Below are 20038 nucleotides of genomic sequence, written 5' to 3'. Positions count from 1 at the left end.
TAATCAATAGAACGCAATAAGATAATTCAAACTTGTTAGCGATTTAATTCAAGAACGATTTGATTTAAAATTTAATTTCATAAACTTTTATACAATTTATTATATTAATAACTCTTTAATATACTAATAAACCTGATTTTGATGTGACGTGTTTTATGTTCCATTTGATCGTATTGTCTTTTTTAATGTAAGATATTTAAGTTATAAATATGTATCACAAAATATGTTGCCCGTTCTTAAATGTTAAATAAATAATGTTCAAAAAGACTATGCATTTGAAATATACGAAAGATTTTCCTCAGTTATGCGTGTATTAAACAAGAAATTCATTTCGTAAAGAAAATCAAGCGACACGCTGCATGCAAAATTAAACGGCCTTCCCTTATTATTAGCTCAGCACACTTTCCCGTATGCAACTTGCATACACACGTCGTAAACATGCAATGTGCATACGTACACGCATGGCACGCGGGCGCTGCAGCTTCTATCGCGATTTTAGTAACCTTATTTCATAATGCATCGACATTTAAATATGATAATACGTCACGATCGTGTCGACGACGGTGACAATAATGATGTTTTATATCCACCACCGAAATTATACCCCGTTGTCGCTAACATCGATGATGGAGGTAACGCTCATTTCGAATGAAAGCATCATTCTGTCGACTGGTAGGCATGTGAAAGGGAACGAGGGGGAGGGAGAGACGGGGGGATGAGAGAGGGATGGAGAGAGAGCTGCAATAATAAATGGCGCTCCATTAGTCCCACTTTATTGAAAACCGTGGGCCACGTTTTAACCACCAGACGGTGGGCGAGCCATGACGCGTGACGTCATCATCGGAGATCCTTTAATGCTGGCATCTTTTTCATGCTGCGCCTTTTCTGCATTCACCCGGGCCATATTTCACCAAACCTTCTCTCCGTACGAAATCGGATCTTGCCAACTATTTACTACTAGATAATATCAAATTCGATGAATTTTGCGAAATTTCGCTGAAAGCAAACCGATTCTAAAACCGCTTTCGTGTAAGATCTCTTTTGGTGAAATTACGTGATATTTGATCTTTCTTGATTCACGGGAAAGATTTCAGTCTTTTTAATCCTTTTGAGCTGTATGAATGCGATGCTCGCTGAAAAATTCAGCAGACAAGAAAAATGCATGGATAATTTAATCAACTAAGAAACCTGCAGCGTGGATGAAAAGAACTGTGTCAAGCAAGACGTTTCATGAAACTCTGCCTTAACAATATTTATCAATGGCAAAGAAACCTTTCTTATGATCAGAAAAAGACGCTCAAGTATCGGAATATTCATTAAAATCATTTGCGTGTAAAAAGGATTTTAATCATGAATTTATAAATATTTGTCACAATTTACACACATTCAGAATTTTGCACGAATATACTACACTATTTTCAAAAAACAAATACTTGCGACACTCCAAATGATTTGTATCGTAACATAGGCAATTATCGTATACTTGATATATTACTTGGAATAAAAAGCAAAAACATAATATTTTTATTATATCAAATTAAAAAATACTCTCGATTTCGTTCAGAACTAAGGTCTTAAATTTCAAGAGGATATCAAAGGAAACTTGGTTGTTGATACTGGACAATTGTATAGGGATCCTCGGGCATCCTATACGAAATAAACTTTCATCAATTTCCTGTTGATATCCTAATAGCACCAAGATCCTGGCACGATGGCGACGGTGTCGGTTAAGTTGGTCGGAAAGGAAGATGATGAGGATCCGACTAATTCACGAGAATGGACCACTATGTGTGCCCACCGGAACCTCCAACCGGCAAGGATAGGCTATCAAACCGATTGTAATCAGACCACCCTCCGTCTCTACGGACGCTCCACTTCTATTTTACCCTTCTATACTTTCCAACATACCTCGTTCGGAGTAACTGATGTCCCTGGTAGAGACCTTCCGGCGGTAACTCGATTTTCGACTACTCGTCTTGATCTATTCCTACATATCAGCGTGAATGAAACCGTATCGAGTCGGCGAGAGGATGTGGATGGGAGAAAGGTAAAACGAGAGAGGGACCAGAGAAGAGGAGCATATTTTATCGAGCCGATGCGAGGCTGTACCGCAACGCCACGACGTGCACTCGACCGCACGACCGTATGCGAATCGATAATTTATCCCCCCAAAAGCTTACTTCGCACACCGTTTCGTTGCACTCATCCGACCGGCTCTAACCGTGGAATCGCACAGATTTTCGCGGGAGAAAAAAAACGGCATGTGTGTGATTAACGGCGATTACTGGCGCTTCATTCGATAACGTGGTCGTATTAGCGTATTTAGAATAAATAAAACATGTCTTAGAGCACGCAACAAAGCGGCACAATTAAGTGGAACAAACAAAGTAGCTTTCTCAAGAATGACAGATGCGTATTTAGAGAATATAAAAATAAATTAGCATTATAATAGGATAAGTTTACCATTGCCTTTCATTAAATAGCGCAAATATTATTTATTGCTATTCGATGTCGTCATTTTACACATTAAAATTATTATAACTATCGCCAAAACGATCACATTATCAATTGCTTCGGTTAGCGAAAAATGTAAATACGTTTAATACAAATGCATCTCTGTATCAGAGTACTTATAATCCAATCTTATGGCATAATATTAGCGTACATCATGTCGTTATACGGTATACTGGCTTGAAAATTCGATGCAACACTTCGAAAATAATAAATATTTGCGTAATATTATTTAACATAACATTATTCCGTAATCAGCTATTATTACAAATTCTCATTTTCCTTCTTCAATGAATAACGGTATTTCTCCGTGTTATTACTATGCTTTTATGCATAAAAACCATGTAATTATTTATAATTAATCGTTATATTTCCACAAATTCGCGAATTCTGTTCTTCGGATTGCAATATATCGTTGATCGTGCAAAATGGTTGTGATTAATAATTACTTATTAATAGTTATCCCCTCTGTTTCACGTGTTCCACGATCTGTAGCGTTTGTTCAAAAACAGCTACAATTAGTATTTATTTATCACCGCTAATCAGTTTGTATTCATGCAGGAAATTATTTAATTACGAATCCATCTTCAATCCCTGTTCTCCGACGAGTTATTTTGAAGTGTCTACCTTAGAGGCTGCATCTTATGTATTATGAAAGACCTTCGATTGCCTGAATAGCAATTCTCGCACTGAGAGTAATTTTCTGCGATGTTTAATTTTCCTTAATAGTATGCCAAATATTTTAGACGGTATCATCACGTTATTAACGAAGGAAAGTGTTAATTAACTGCAATTTAATGAAGAGCTATTCTCAAAACAGCTAAATGTATTATTTATTCTATCGCCATTATAAATGTAAATCTTGCAGAGTGATAATATCTCACGCTAGGAAGACAATTTTATCAAATGGATAATATTACGTTGCATTAAACTTGATAAAATTTAATAAATCAATTTCGTTAAAATCGCGCCATAATCTTCTGAATGGTTCTGTCATTTGCTCTCGTGTAGAGATAAATGCAATAATTTTTTCAAATAAACGTCACAGAAGCACATTAATTATTTCTCTATCAAGTTACTGAATTTTTATCTACATTTTTTGGACTATTGATAGCGAAACTTAATCACAGAGATATGTGCTTTGGAGTATAAAGAAATGAATGTTTCATATTTTGTTTCACGTCCATTAAAGCTCACGGTAAATTCATTACGAAATTAATAATGTTTGAATATAATCATTATTTTATTTTCAATCGCAATTTCCTCAGCAATGAAAATATATTGTATTAGTTTTTTTTCTAAAATGAGTCTAATCATCGCCTTTTTTGTTTCAGAACATTATCACATATTTGTTGGGGACCTGAGCCCGGAGATCGAGACACATACCTTAAGGGAAGCGTTCTCAGCCTTCGGAGAGATCTCGTAAGTCCTCTTAATCTTGCTCATTAAAGACGACTTACCGTTTTACTAGAGTTATATGAGCGATAATATAACGTCACCATAAAACGATAACATAATATCACTAACGACCTCCCAAAGATGCAAAATAATCTAATCTTGGATTTATAAAGATCGATGAGTTTACGTGTTATAAGTATTACAAGTTTACATGTTACTCCTTTCTTTCGTTCGCAAGCTAATCAATGAAAATGCATAATTAATTGCTTAATCAAATTTTCATAACACACTGAAACATTTAAAAGAAATACTTAAGAAAAAGTATTTGTGCGTAAAGAGAAACAGTAATAAGAAGAAGAAAAAAAACAACACTTTTAAATATTAAATTCTTAACCAAGAAGTACTTGATATTTTCTTTGTATATTTTTTTCTTTTTTATGTGCTATAAAAATATCTGTTAAAAATACTGTAAATCGTCTACGCTTTGCAAGATATTTAAGTCGTTCAAATATCTCATATGTTAAAATAACTTTCTTTATTCTATCAATAAATATATACTATATATACGTTGTAAATGCAAAAAGTATTATATACTTATGCAGAAGATCCTCACGAATCGCGAGTTCTATTGCGAAGTCGCAAAAATATCATTTACAATCTTAGCGCTTCCGGAAATGCAATTTATAAAAACGTAGTACTAACCCACGGCTTTGCTGAAGAAAAGCCACCGCGCTGGAAAACGTCAGTGTCGACAATAAATAGACATAATCAAATCCCTAGAAGTTGCAATAGAAGGAAATCCGGAATATTTCGTTTTATCAACCGGCTTCGCAAGTTTATTACACTTTTAACGACCTCGCCCTCTCGTCCTAACTGAGCTGTTTTACGAGTTTCCATCATCGTCCGACGTTTCACGATGCACCGACGCGAACAATAATAACGCATATCTCTGCGATCGCGCGGCAGCTACCACGAGTCCTGCGACCTTGCGCTCCGTTAAACTCGCCGGTCGATAGATGCATGACGATAATATCGCAAGCACCGATACCCTTCGAAGTCGGGGCTTGAGCTGCAAGCTGGAGGTGAAGTCGCGTCAATCTCCGCAGTCTTGATCGATTGTATCGGTAAACCAGTAACGCTGAGCCGTGTGCATTTATGCAGCAGGAAACCGGAAGCGGAAGAGCTAATTTGGCACATTTCTACAGGGAGCATTTAAAGAACATAATATATTCTCCATTAGTTTAGCGCAATTGATTAATAATGGATAGATAGGCAAATATCTCCTTCCCTCTTATCTTTCCTTTTTATAATGGTGTCAGCAATATGAGATAATAATTGAACATGAAAAATTGAAACGTCACAATTTTTGAATTGTGTTTTAAAATTTCTTAAATAATTTTACACTCTTTAATAGACACAACTGAAAGTATTTGTAGGCAGAATTTTAACGTGACTATGCTCTCGGATATTCAGGTAATGAAAATTACCTTCACTTGTAAAGGTAAATTATCATGTACATACACCAAGGATTTGTGGTAGTCTAAGAATAGGCATAATCAGCAGCAGAACTTCGATTTCGCAAGGAAATTACGTGAGCAAAACAAAAGGAACATATTGAGCTTGCATTTCGCGAGCATGCGAAGTGTCAGTAAGCCCGCGCTCTACATCGATTGTATCTGCAAACCAGTACGTTACGCCCTGTGATTTTACGTGACGAAAGTCAGGGACAGTATCGCGATTTCGCGCCACGATACATCGTAAAAGAAGTGGACGAAATAAATGTAGTCGCAACCACTTGGCGTTATACCACTTTGTCGGAACGTTGATTTTGCACTTGCCCCTCCAGACGAATATTTATGCTATAATAATGACTTATCATCTCGCGCTTTATCATCTTTCATGCGAATTAAGAATCTCAATCCGTAAAAGTCGTAAAGATAGAATCGCTTCTTCTGAAGAAGCTGTACGCATAGATCTTCGTATCCGTTTCTCTTGCGCGGCAAGAAATCTCCATTCGGATTTCGCATCCCGATTTATTCTTGGCTCATGCAGATGCATCACTTTTGCGTTCACGAAACTTTGCGAATATTTGCTCGGCTAGGAGAAAAAAAAAAGGGGAATCGCCGAGCGAGGTATCGAAATTTCAGATTCCAATCTAAACTCGGCCTTCGAGCGACAACCATGTTCGGCAGCGAAACAGCTGGAGGTAGGTACAGTTTGCGCCGTTTGGCACAAGAAGACGGCAGAAAAATGGGCCCTCTCCCTCCCCTCTGGAAAAATCGATTCAAACTCGCTCCACGAGTACCTAAGCCGCGCTTTAAAAAGCTAGTGAAAAATTGCCAGCGGTTTTCCTCTTTTATTTTGTTTTTCCCCCCCAGTCCCTTCCTTTTTCTCTCCTCTACCAATGCTCCTCACGCCTCGAATCTTCTGTGCTCCGTTCAACGCTCCTTTCCCCGATCCCTGGTACGCTCTTCCTTGCCTCAAATGGTTTATCCCGGAAAGATCTACCATGCTTCGTTCCTTACGCGATAAACATTCGTGATTAATTATATCTTTATCCTTGTGATACATATATCAATCTCGATCCTTTGATATAATACTACGAGAAACTGTTGCGTACGTATAGCCAGTTATATCAGGGATAACGGAAGGAAAATCTGTTTCGAATTTATCTTTTGATACAGCCGTCTTTTGACTTCCTACAATAATAAATGCAGCTTAGAACTGCGAGTTATCACAAATTTATATCGATATTCCATGCTAAGCAATTTCACGATTCTTATACATGCCGGTCAGCGTATTTCCTTCAAATATGAATAACGCCATGCTGGCGAATATCGCTTGCCAAGCGTGAAACGCGGTTTAGCGCTTCTGCTTTTCGGGCAAACCTTTATGAATATTGCACCATAAATTTTAGTTTTATATATATAGATATATGTATATAATATGTATACACGATATATATATATATATATATATTTTATACACGCGGGTGACCCATCATTGCGAAATGTCATCGAGAAATATGCGATCGTTTTCTTTATGTTCTTGCATATCATGGCAACGTGAGAATATTATATTTTTCTCAGAAAATACTGTATCGATTTTTTAATTATAGCAAATTTTTACATCAAAAAAATAATATAATTTAATCTTTATACATGTTCTGAAAAAGTATTTGATATTTTATATTTTACAGTGCATAAACTTAAATTAGTTAGCAGCTCACATAAAGATTTTTATAAATAATTAATTTTGATTACTATCATTACTTGAAATAAATTGTATATTTGTTGATATATTTCTAAAATTAAAATATTATTAGTTGAAATCATATTATTAGTTGAAATGTGTTAAAACAATAAAAAATATATTCTTAAAAGAAGAAAAAATTCATAAAAAAGATGGCTTAAACTGGAAAAACTCAAATTGGGATATACAATTTTCAGAGAACGTTTAAATATACCTGCGAAATATTCTTTCCTGTATTAAATATACAAAGCATAATTATATTTAACAATGGAATTTAATTACAAATTGCTGATTCGCCCTCTATCAATTAGAAATTTTAACAATGCAACTTGAAATTTTAACCACGTAAATTAATTATCGGTCATAATTCGCAAACAATGCAGCATCGAAACATAAATCGAGGCTTTAATCAATGTCACAATTACTGATAGTGCAAAGTGAAACGAAAATAGAAAGACATATTAAAATGTGTTTAATGATGATGACTTTAACTCCCTTATTCATTTAATCGTTTGACGTTTCACATTCGCGTTAACAGATATTATATTACAATGCGATAAAGGATAATCATTGTTCTCTATAAGAGTACCTATCGAAACTTAGGGATAGGTACTACAATGCGCGACTACAATGACTACAATAGGAAAGGGATTTCTGGAATAGTCCATTCACGTGAGTGCGACAACTTGCTTCAACCTATGTCCACATTTGCATACGAGCACATTGTACTTGTACTTTGATTGCTCTTGCAGATTCGAAGTAACCACCGGCATCAAAGACAAAATAGCTTTAAGTTATATACACTGAGTGATGTTTTAACACGTTTATACATTTTACATATAAATCACTGTACGATTATATAATTAGCATTATTAATATGTCAATTTCTATGAATCAATGTATAAATATAAAATGAAAAGATGCAAAAAATAAAAGAGAAACATTATATACATATATATATATGCAAAAGTTACACGTAAAGATTAATACTAAATTCTTCTAGACTTTCAATGATATGTCAATTGGAAAATTGACACATGACTGCGTCAAAAAATTGATAAATTTTTTTCTTTATGGAAAAAGAATTAATAACAAATCAAAAGAATATTTAAGTAGGAATACAACGCATATTGGTTACTCAAAGAAGCAATTCATGCATGTTGCTCTTAGGATCACCGCTTATGATCGCGCGTTTTGGGTATTTCAGTACAGCGTTAGGCCGTTAGTGTCACAGCTTGATCTCAGCGGAGAACCAAAGCTCGCTTTCAGGTTTAAATGGTGGTTAAGTAAGCTGCACGGTCGCCTCGCTCTCCTCAGTTGCCCTTTGCCGATATACCCACCATCTAATATACACATTCACGCCGGGACAGGCGTGCTGCCATTAAACGTGGCCGCACACCCGCGCATGCAAACGTGACTAACACATTTCCAGAGTCCAGCGCGGATATCCTAACTTATGATACACGAAGGCGTCGTTATAACTGCTCTCTTCTCTCTTACCCTTTCGTACCCACTTCTCCGCTACCTCCTTCGTCTCCTCAGTTTCCTGCCCATTTCGCACCGTCCACCACCGCCCCCGCCATCCAGTTTTAATCCGTAGATCTAGGACTGGAGAGCGCGGAAGGAAAACTGGCGAGTCCTCGTCGACGCAGTCTACTTGGCTGCAAAAGTATACATATAACGAATAGTACCCGGTATGTCCCTGAGCAGCGTCGTGCACATTGCCGTATTCGAGATTTCGTTATTAATATTTAACTACAGCGGAAAGATTAAAAAGTTTTAGGAATTTTAATATAGCCGTACCCCAGGGAGTCGTTTCCATGCTGAAACCTGCGCCAGGCGTTCCACACGTACACGGCCACCGCGACGGCCACGTGTGCGTGTGCAGCTGGCGACCACATGCGCCGCGCGCGAATATGCGTATATACGCGATTCCCCCACACGTGTGAAGATGCACGCGTGTGCAACGCCTATGTGGGATGCATGAGCGCCGTGCATGCACGCGCGAACACATTGATATTCGGCCGCGTCGTTTCTCACGGCGCAGCGAACAGAATTTTAACGACCCTCGTTATCAATCTCGCGACGAGCGAGTCTCGACTCTCGACTGACCGGCCGATCGATTTCGATCAGCATCACCGGGATATACCTTGTTCGTTAACGCTCTATGGAACCGAAGCCCATTACATATAGTGCCAAGTATATCGTGTAGACGAAACTCGCAATTTGATTTGCGGTTGACGGACAAGCGTCGACAGGCAAGCGGGCGTTCCGACTGCGAATGTCTGACTTATCGGTCTTTCTCCACTTAAGACGTATCCTCGCCTCGCCGCGCCGCCTCACGCCGGCTGTCGATCGTCGATTCCTGGAGGTAACGCAAATCGCATAAAGCTTTTACGTATCACATACATCAACCGCGCCGATTTTCTATTGATCCTACCGTGTATTCTCTCTCTCTCTCTCTCTCTCTCTTTCTTTCTCTTTCTCTCTCTGTTTCAGCGAGGCATGCGTTTAGCGCGCTTATCGTACCCTTCACGCGTGATCTACCATGTATACAACGTGCGTCCGAATTAATATTTCGCCGGGCGAGGCTCCCAGCATGCATAACTGAAGAGTTTAAATGTCGAGAGTTCACACGGTGTTATTTTGTTGTTTTGGCCTTCCTGAAACGATCTGTTAAAATGCTTCATGCAATGCGTATCCCATGGAAATGTGCCATAACATAATAGACTTAGTGTGCGATTGTCGAGGAAGATTAAACTCGATCCGTGCGCAGGACACACGATAATGTTTTCGAAATCAGAATTTTAGATCAGCGATAATATTTTCTATCCCGTGACTATAAGAGAGCCGGCGAGTCTTGTCCAAACAAAGAATTTCATAAACATTACGAACAAATAAGTGCGATTTGAAACGATTGTATCTTGTTAAAAGTAACGTGACATACTTTTTTTTTAAACATACAGAAGTGTATTAATGTTTTTTTTTGTACTTTCTGTTTTATACATATATGTGTTATACTAAGTGCACTTCTAATCATAATACGCGAGCTAATAAAAGCAACTGCCGTTGAGATAACCTTTGCGAAAATAAATGATATCGATTATGTCATATACGCGTGTGATAACACCTATTTTTTACTCTTCGTAACATTTAGAGTAACGTGACTTAGCTACTTTAATCTTCCTTAGAAAAGATATCGTAAACGACAAAAAAAAATAGGACTGTTTCAGCGTGTAGTGACTGAAGTTATTTATTCGTCGTGGTAACTTCGCTTATAAATTACGGTGAAAGCTTCGCATGTAAGAGTTAACACGCCGATAATGATCGAAATATTTCGCGGCAGCTTTCCTTAAGAATTCGGTGCTATTTATTCTCCGGCCCGGGGCTATAAAGAAGAAGCGTGTGAGATAGCGTCGAAAGGATAAAAAAAGCATGATTGCTTTACTTTGCAGATCGTCGCCGTCGGTCGAGGGTAAGCGTAAAAAGAAGTGTCGGAGCGGGAGGCGGTAGAATGGGAGAGGTAGTGGCAAGGGCGGTTGGAAAAGTTGACAGCCTCCGAAAGTTTCGACACCCTGTAGGGAAAGAGACGGCTCGATTAGTTTGCAAACGACCGTAACTTTTGCTCGAGATCTTTATCCGTAAAAGTACAGACAACTTTCTCGTAGGCGGCGCGACCGGAGATGGGGAGGGGAGGGTGGAACAGGTAAGGGATACGGCTGGTTCAATTGTAATGTCGGGACATAATAATTCAGCTTTCACTGTCCCGTCCGGCGTTATTTTTTTTTCCCCTCTCCTTCAAAGAGCGTTCTCGTTTGCGCGCGTATTCCGCATCTCCACCGCAACGGGCACAGCGTGACGCTTAGACTTCCTTGCATTAGCGCAAAGTAACTTCTAACTCTACCGTAATTTTTTCAGGATTATCAACGCGCACGTGGTCGACATTCGTGCTTGTCAGCCAAAAGCTTTTTAAAACTTCGTGAGAATAGTACGGAAGCGCGTCGCACATCCAGAGATGTGCAAATTTTATGCGACAAAAATGAAAAAGTTTTCAGAAACGGCATATAAAATGTCAATTCCTTTTTTTTGGTTCGCGCGTGGCAAACATCGTTACTGCGATTAATATAATTCGATTGTCGCTCGCGCAATCTCCCTTTCCCCCGTATCTCTTTCTTTTAATGTCTATTACCAGATGCTCTCATCCATTTCATTTTCCGATGCACATACCGGCTCTTGTACTTTCAGCCCCGTAAGAAAGACGAAGGGGGATCAAAGCAACGACCCAACGAAATAGCTTACCCCACCGGATATCGAATTTCGAGGGTGGAAGAGAATTATTACTTACGAGCCTCTCGCTGGCTACGTACTTACTTACCCTCTTATTGGCTATCTGAAAAGCAACCGAACATTTCTCATACCGGGTAAACTCCTATTTACTCGTCGATACATTTTATTCAATCCTAAAAGTAGCGCGGCTCTGACATAAGCGAATGCCAGGAATTACGCCGAGTAGGTATGTCAGAGGAATTCCGAACCCGCATAGCGCTTACGCTTCAGCGGAAATTCCTGAAAATGTTACGATCTTCAAAAATCTTTCCCGGTAGCAGACGACGGGCGTCGACGACGATATCCGTTTCGCAATTTTGTCACTGTCACGATCCCCTCGTGCTAATGACACCAGATGCAATTCGCGCAGTATAACCGCACGCGCGAAACCGACAAAGGGGTTCTAACGTTTCACGCTCCATCTGCCCGCGTTTACGCCCGCGCAATTCTTGCTCGCGCAAATCCACACAGATCCATATACTCACGAGTGTTGCGAATGTGCGGTCACTTGATTTATTACCCCTCAAGATTATCACTCCCTTCCTGGAGCAGAAACCCGCCTCTTCTCTCTGACCTCTCAGTCTTTCCTCGTGGAACCACCGTTACTCCTCTGAGTGGTTTGTGACTTCCTGCTACGGTTTACGGAGCGAGTCTACAGTTCGGAATTCTATGCGGGGACTAGAGAATGAACATATAGATTAAGACCGTCCTATAATTCATGGATCACCGATAATCCGCTGATGATAAGCGTGAAATTTTCCAGTCGAATGAATTTAACAGAGCTTGCGAAGCTGTGACTTTTAATGGTATCACGGCATTGTCTCTTTCCTCCTCTCTTAACACATATACTACATTTTTATGTTACAAACTTCCTACAATGTTTATTATCAATATACAAATCAGAATTATTGCGGTCCATTAAATTTCCAATCGTAAACAAATATGTAATAATACGTAAGATAGAGAAATATTTCCACACGTCTCTCGACACAATTCCGTTTCTATCTCATCACCACACGCGAAAAACTTTCACGTCAATCTCGTTTTATCCGCGATAAATCCGGCGCGTATATTTCGTGCTCTAACAAATACATATGGCCGTTTCTCCTGCGTATTACCCGTACGGTTGCCCTTCTGATGCACAGCGATATCACGAGCGGCAGGACTGCGCGTCGTAGAATGGGTCGTGGAGAGCGATATCCCGTGAAATGATTCAGGGAAGTCGCCGAATAATGCGCCTCGCTGGTTCGGCGGTAGGCACTTAAAATCCGGAGACTGGAGTCCTCCGCCTCTCGGGCTCGGGCGTCCGGGGATTCCATCCCGGATCCCGGTGCCATGGTTATAGTAGTAATAGTAGCCGGTCGCTAGCGACCGAATCCGGTGAACGAGCGGTGCACTCGGACTTGAGACGTTGTCAGAGTTTAAATCTTACCACCCTTCTCGCCTCCCACTGGGCCGCACCGGCGCGGCGCGGGCGGCGGATGCCTCGTTCCCCTTTATTCCCTAACTCCCTCGCTCTAGAAGGCGACCGCTTCGGTGCTCTCTACCCCCTATGGCCGCCCCTCGACAAACTGACCCCGTAAACTTAGCCTCGCTCCAGCCATCTTTCCCCCAACCTCCTCTCCACGTCTCTCGACCGACGCTTCGCCCCTCGGCAAATAGTCAAAGAGAATTCAGTCCAACGAAGCTGTGACAGAGTTATGACCGCCTTTAACGTATCTACGTGCCGTGGCATTCGAAATTGTCTCGCCTACCGTGCACGGCTTCGGAAATCTAGTGACCCTCGGCGATCATCATTTTACTTACTGTCCAAGGAAGTGTCAATTGCACGCTGACTCGTGTAACGCGTCGACATGGTATCAAATTCGCGCCTGGTGTATATATCTTATCCTGACGCAAGAAGTGCACAATTAGCTTTCGTTTTTTTTTTGTTTTTGTATGGTAGACTACCTCGCGCAAAAAAGAAAAAGAAATTAATAAATATGTAATCAATTTTCTCGCGCGTTCCGCCTGATGAATTTAAAACACCATCGCGATCTTTAACGTCTTTAACGTTCCGTAGACGGCGAAGGTAAGTACAGTACCTCCCGTACTTCGCAAACTTCTTTCGGCACGGTGAACTTTCCTTCACTTTCCCGACTTCGTTCGCAACTTTCGAGATACTTCGCGTAAGCATTGCGCGGCGTCAGACCGTTGCGTACGGCCTTCGAGTAAACGTCGAGGAGAACGGACCATTCTTTCCATAAACAGTTTTCCGAAGAACTCGACGGAGATGCTGTAAGCGAAAGAGGGATGATGCCGGAGACGTGTAATGGCTGACTCCCGCGCAGTAGGAAGTGTTCGGGATGTCGGATGTTCGGGTGAACTAGCCAAGCATATCCGAGGTGGAGGGTTTGGTAGGTAGGTCAACGGGTATGAAATTTCAATGAGGCTGCTACTCTACGTCGCCACGGAAGAATTCCCCCGGCGCGCGTATAGTCCACCAGGGTTAGAATTATGCTTAGAGTCTGAAATATCGAGCGACGGAAGAAGGGCGTGGAAGAGGCGGCGGCGTGAGAGAGGAACGAAATGGTGACGGGAGAGGAAAAGGAAGAGTAGAGACAGAGATCTAGTAAGAGGCTGCATCGTGCATTCTCTTTGTAAACCCTGCTAAGGATCTCCCTGCCATACCCCTCCCGCTATTCCCTTGCACAGATAGAGAGAAGATAGACTCGAAGTACATCCAAATACAGCCCGCGTACGAGTCTCGCTTTGAAGCTCAATATCTCGTTTGCCAGGAATCGAACCTGCCGAAATCAATGTCACGCGCAAGTCTTGTCCCGAAGCTCTCAGTTTCATTACCTTCCGCCTATGATTCACTTGCCGCTCAAGCTTAATTTGATGTTCAAAATCGAGTAAATTAATGCTTATATCATATTTTCGAACAATCATCAAATTTGATTGTGATAAGAAAGAGACATACTTCAGAAGGCACATAAGTTAAACAGATATTAATATGAAAGAACTGTATTCTCCAATCTTTTTATGTAGTATATAAAAAGTTTTGAGTCATGAATAGTTATGACTTTAAATATCAGCTAAGTGTATGAAATTGAATGCACAATTAATTCAGTGTATGAAATTGAATGCACATTACATTTTTTAATTTAACTTAATTAAGATAATTAAAAATAATTGAGTTTTCTCATTTTACGTATGGTCACGTTATATTGCATAAATACGAAATAAGAATGAAGCAATTTAAAAAAAGAAGTCAATAAACGACAAGGAAGCAGAAAATAAAATATTCGAGATTTGGACTGTACAATAAATAAATTTAGTATTCTAAAAAATAGAATTATATTAAAATTAATATTTGCTGACGAGCTATATAATATTATTATTGCAATGTGCAAATGTTAAACGTAAAATTATGAATTGTTCAATATTTCGTTTGTGTACTTCTTCATAGATTTGCATTGATTTATGATCACTTTAATTTAAAGCCACTGCATCAAAATAAGAAAAGTGAACACGATTATAATAAATAAAAACCTTCAACACAAAGAATTGGCCACTATGCCTAAACAGCACTATAGAAGAGCACTTTGCTCATTAGCTCATAAAAGTATACCTTCATAATATATGCTTGCCTACGGGTAGGCTCCTCAGGCACTTTGGCCGCTTTTTACTTGCCTCCTATCTTCTTCAGACCTCCCGGCGGCTCCATCCTTTTGCTTCACAGTCTACAAATTGTTTCTAACTAATTTCTAACTAATTTATTGATATTGTGCCATCAATTTAAAAATTTGGAAAATAATATAGAAAAATTAGATTTGATAATTTTTAGAGAATACATGATTGCTCTTAACCATGATCACATAACACTCTTCCTACGTTTCTAAAGATAGAATTATAGTAAAACGATATATTATATATGACTTCGATTATTTTTTATATATTTAAAATTTATTTTATAATTGCTTAAATACACATGACTTTCTTTTCGTGCAGTGCTTATTAGTAGTCATAAGAAAGCGCAGTAAACCAGAAGTATAGGTATGCCGTATACATGCATGCCGTATACGTGCGCCCGGAAAAAAAATTATTATACACACCAGTCTCGGAAAAGACTGGGAAGGGCTAGGGTCAGTATCCAGAGTTGTCTGCTACATTAACCTGCAGTACGCCTCGAGAGAGACGTCTCAGAGAAAGAACTACCCTTGGAAGTGGGTATATGCCGACGCCGGGCCCAAGCACTTGTCCAAGTAAAATATTCAGCTCAACTCGACGGCACAACGATATGTATACGTTCTCTCTCATCTTTTCTCTCTTCCCATCTCCTCCCCTCCCGGATTCTCCAATGGGCAGTTCTTCTTTTCGGCCCTTGGTAGGAATTCGACCGAGTTCGAGCAACTTTAAGAGTTAGCGATGTGCGATGAACTTTTTACTCGCGGCACTCCCGTGTTAACGGACAACGCGATGCATTGAATTCGAATTTGCGTTTGACTTGGTGGACTTAATCCGGATGAATTTCACGAACGGTTTATAGCCGTGAAACGAGGCGATACGGTAATACATAAAGTGATAATGCTCGGAACAGTCGGAACATTTTCTTCAACTACCCCAGCGAGATAGAATAAGGATCATTTACAAGAATATCATTTATAGAAACTTTTAACCTACTGGCAGTCTATTAATGTCAGAAATTTAATTGAACGACTAACGATTCTTGCTACGTACCGCTGTCAAAAGCAATGCTACATAAATGCATAATCTTGTACAAAACTATGTTACATGCAATTTATTATCAATTAAAATTTACTAATCAGCCATTTAACGGCGATTAAAATGTCCTAATTTTATGTTTGCCATTATAGTTAAGTTTCTGAAGCAACTCTTTGTCAGGACAGATGCGAATTGATTTCTTCTTCCTATAGATGATTGGCTCGACATGATACACGAAAAATGATAGGAGGAATGGATATATTTAATAATATAAGAAAATAAAGTATTTCGGCAACGTTGGACGGCCGATAAGAGGGTCTCCCACGTGAGAGATCATTATTTATCTCTCAACAAGCACGATGAGACTAAGCGATATTAATTTGTCAGAACATGACAGCGGTCTTAATAAATACAAAACATGCTGTATGAAAAGATTTATTATAACATGCAAATAAAGAGTAGTCAAATATAATCTCAATAATTTTTCAATACATAATATTACATATTAAAAATTTAACGTTGTAAACGTGAAATAAATGTGCTTGTAATAAACACTTAACGGAAATAATTCCGCTTATTGATATTTATCGGTTATTAATGATATAAAAAGAAAAAAATTTTGCTAAATATCTTTCGCGAGATCTATAGGGTTATTGCGCAACGCCGCGCGAGAAGTTTGATTTTCCGAACAAAGCTAGGTCACATTTGGTATATGTATAGGAATGTTTAGCATGCTAGCGTGTCACAATATTAAATCGGCAATTCTTTTCCGCGAACGAAACAGTAACCGCGACCGCCTTTTTCCACGGCTACCGCAATACTCGACCAACTCGCTCGAACAAAAGGCACTTCCGAAGAGAAGTCTACGAGCGTACGATGCGGAGGAGCAGATAAAGGTACCGATGGCGAGCCGGGTATTCACCATCGGACGCAACACGTAAAACGATGCTGCACCAGAAACGGCGGTCTTTCTATGAAAGTGCCTTTCCCCGCTTTGCCAATGACGCACACTTCGCGGTGCATACACAACTGTAGCCGGCGCGGCTACAGGCACAGCAGATCGGGTAGCAAGTAAAGGGATATAGAGAAAGCAGCTGCGACGAGGGACATGGAAAGGAGAAAGGTGTAGGGCGGTTGATGGTGGAAGGGTGAAAGAGGGAAAGGAGAGGGAAAGGGAGCTCTTTGAAATACAACCGCGATTCGTATCGGCTCGTTGGTCGACCGGCTGGTAGCTCGAGGGGCTGAGACGTCCAAGCGTCGAGGGGAGCTACGATTGGTACGAATATTTAAATGCTGAGATATTCAAAAAAGCTCTTCTCGGATACCTCGTACTAACTATCAGTGGCGAGAGACCGTGAACGCCAAATAGTTGCAATTCGGACCTCTGAAAAAGCGACCGAAATAAGGAGGTCGAGAGTCGGGAGAACAAAAGAGAAGAAAGAGACAGACGGAATAGGGCAGGCAGGCGATTGTGATTGTTTGCGTCTCGCTACATAGAAATAATCGCGGAGGTGAAAGTGAGATACACTGAATGACCCGCTTACACTCCTCCGCAAATCTACAGATTTAATATTAACAATTATAATAAGATTATAAATAAGATGGTCATTCTATAATTATACTGTTGCTATAATTTATTTTATTGTTTTTTCTTTTAAATTATATTTTCATAAAGATTATAGTATAATGATTTTGTATCATCTGTGTGGATAATAATTTATCAATTAGTTATATTTAAAAGTTGAAACTAATCATTAAAATGAAAATTTACGTTTACCGGTTTATAAGAAGATAGGTTTTTAAGTTGATGTTGTAATAAATAACGCTATTGAAATGGACGGCTATAAAACTCTCGTTTTGGGCAATCATTTTATCCTGTTTTCTGTACAAACTTATTTTTGAGCACGAGCTTCATATATCTTGTCTCGAGCTTTTGGTCTTTTCATTCAAAGTAGCAACAACAAAAGTAAAACAATACTTGTTACAATTGCACGTACTTGTAACATTAATTACGCTACGTCACGGAATACGAATATTAGAAGTTCTCAATAATAAGATAATGTATAAGACATCTATTGATATATGAAGGAAGATTGTTTGCCTTAATAATCAATATAAAGAACTAATATGAAAATTAATATTTTATCATTTTCTCGATGATAAAATTATAAATAATGATGCTATCTATCGGAAAAAATAAATTTTACATTATGTTATAAATCACTTACCATAATAATTAATAAATGACAGAATTGCAACAATGCAGTCACAATCCCACAATCTGCAGCAACGTTATTTTGATTTCTTATAAAATTATCTCAATCATATAATGTTATAAACTCTATTAAAATATTTAAAATGTTTTTTTGTTATAAGGAGAAAATGAAACAAGGGGAAAGAGAGAGAGAGAGAGAGAGAGAGAGAGAGAGAGAGAGAGAGAGAGAGAGAAATAGATATATATGATGTGATAGTAATATGTATGTATGTAATATTGTAATATATTACAAATAGATATATATGAACAATTTTATTTTGCAGATGGTATATATTGACTTCAACATTTTCCAAGTATCGGAAAAATGTATGAAGGTATAATTAGTTTGTATAGATAACGTATATATCAAGCAATCAAATTTATCATCGACGCAATATTGCAATCGAGATTTTATTATACACCGAAATGTCCGCTTTTGAAATATCCAAAATGTAATAATGTTCCCCGATGCTGAACTTTTTTCGTCTTCATTCTTTTTATGACCACTACTACAGCACTACTACTCACATTAAGATCTGTGAAGTACCTCATCTAGGTTCCTCTTGGAAACTGTACAATTTCGAAGTGCAACGTTACCCATTTCATTTTCTTCGCAGTGAAATGTTGGTTGCATCATACTTTATTTACGAATTTTTACTGACCGCTTTGCCATTATACGAAATATAGGCCGAAAGTCCCCATAAATATAAAAGAAATTGTCTTATATATAATATTTCTTTAAAAAAAAAGTACAATTTAATTCAAAATAATATTACACATACCTTTTGCAGATACATACAATAATCTTCATAATTTGCAAAAAAGAAATAAGATTGTGATCATTCATGAATTGTATTCTTAGCCGCAAAATTCGTATATAATATAATTTGTTTTATAATTGTACGTAAAATAAGATAATTGTGTTGTAGATTTTATTCACTTTAACAATTTACGCAAATCTAATATATCCTGTTACACATTATTGTTGATGATTAAACAAAATTATAAATCCACCGAATTCTAACTACTTTATTACATTTTTACAATCAATGGTTGTTAAACTGATTGTTAAATTACTTTGTATTTATAGATCAATTTTTAAAATATCACGATAACGGCTAAAAACCGACGGTTCTCCAGAGAATTCACTTCACTCTCTCTGGATTGTTTAACCATAATATTCCTCTAAATCCCTGGAGTTCCATCGTGGTTTATTATCACAAGTATGGCAGTATATGAGAGTTTTCATGATAATATTTCTGAAGAAGATAACGCGAGAAATTGTACCTGCAACTTTCTAGCTATTTTTAATTTAATGGTTATCGACTTTAACATATAAATAATTGAAATCATTGTAGTATTGATTTTAGTTTATACTGAAATACAGACACATATATATTATCTTATTATTAGATTGTTAAAATATTTAATTAAATTACACAGTATTTAAATACTAAATAAAACATAAACATCCTGTGTATATAGTACTATCAAAATACCTACATATACAAATATCTCTACATAGATTCGTGTGTTTCTATTATTGCCAGACAAACTGAATCAGAATAATTGTTAATATTTGCGTTATAT

General features: G+C 38.3%; 1 protein-coding gene across 5 annotated transcripts in view; it reads left to right on the top strand.

The window, feature by feature from the left end:
* Positions 1-20038, top strand: part of LOC105449926 (nucleolysin TIAR) — a 165145-nt gene that overhangs the window by 68996 nt on the left and 76111 nt on the right. For all 5 annotated transcript variants that reach the window (XM_011689395.1, XM_011689394.1, XM_011689392.1 and 2 more), the window contains exon 2: positions 3846-3933. In XM_011689395.1, the coding sequence (XP_011687697.1) occupies positions 3846-3933 (88 nt within the window). The remainder of the gene's footprint in view (positions 1-3845; positions 3934-20038) is intronic.

This window comes from Wasmannia auropunctata, unplaced genomic scaffold (genome assembly GCF_000956235.1).
Source record: "Wasmannia auropunctata unplaced genomic scaffold, wasmannia.A_1.0 LD336071.1, whole genome shotgun sequence".
NCBI lineage: Eukaryota > Metazoa > Arthropoda > Insecta > Hymenoptera > Formicidae > Wasmannia > Wasmannia auropunctata.
This window is presented reverse-complemented; position numbering and strand designations above follow the sequence as displayed.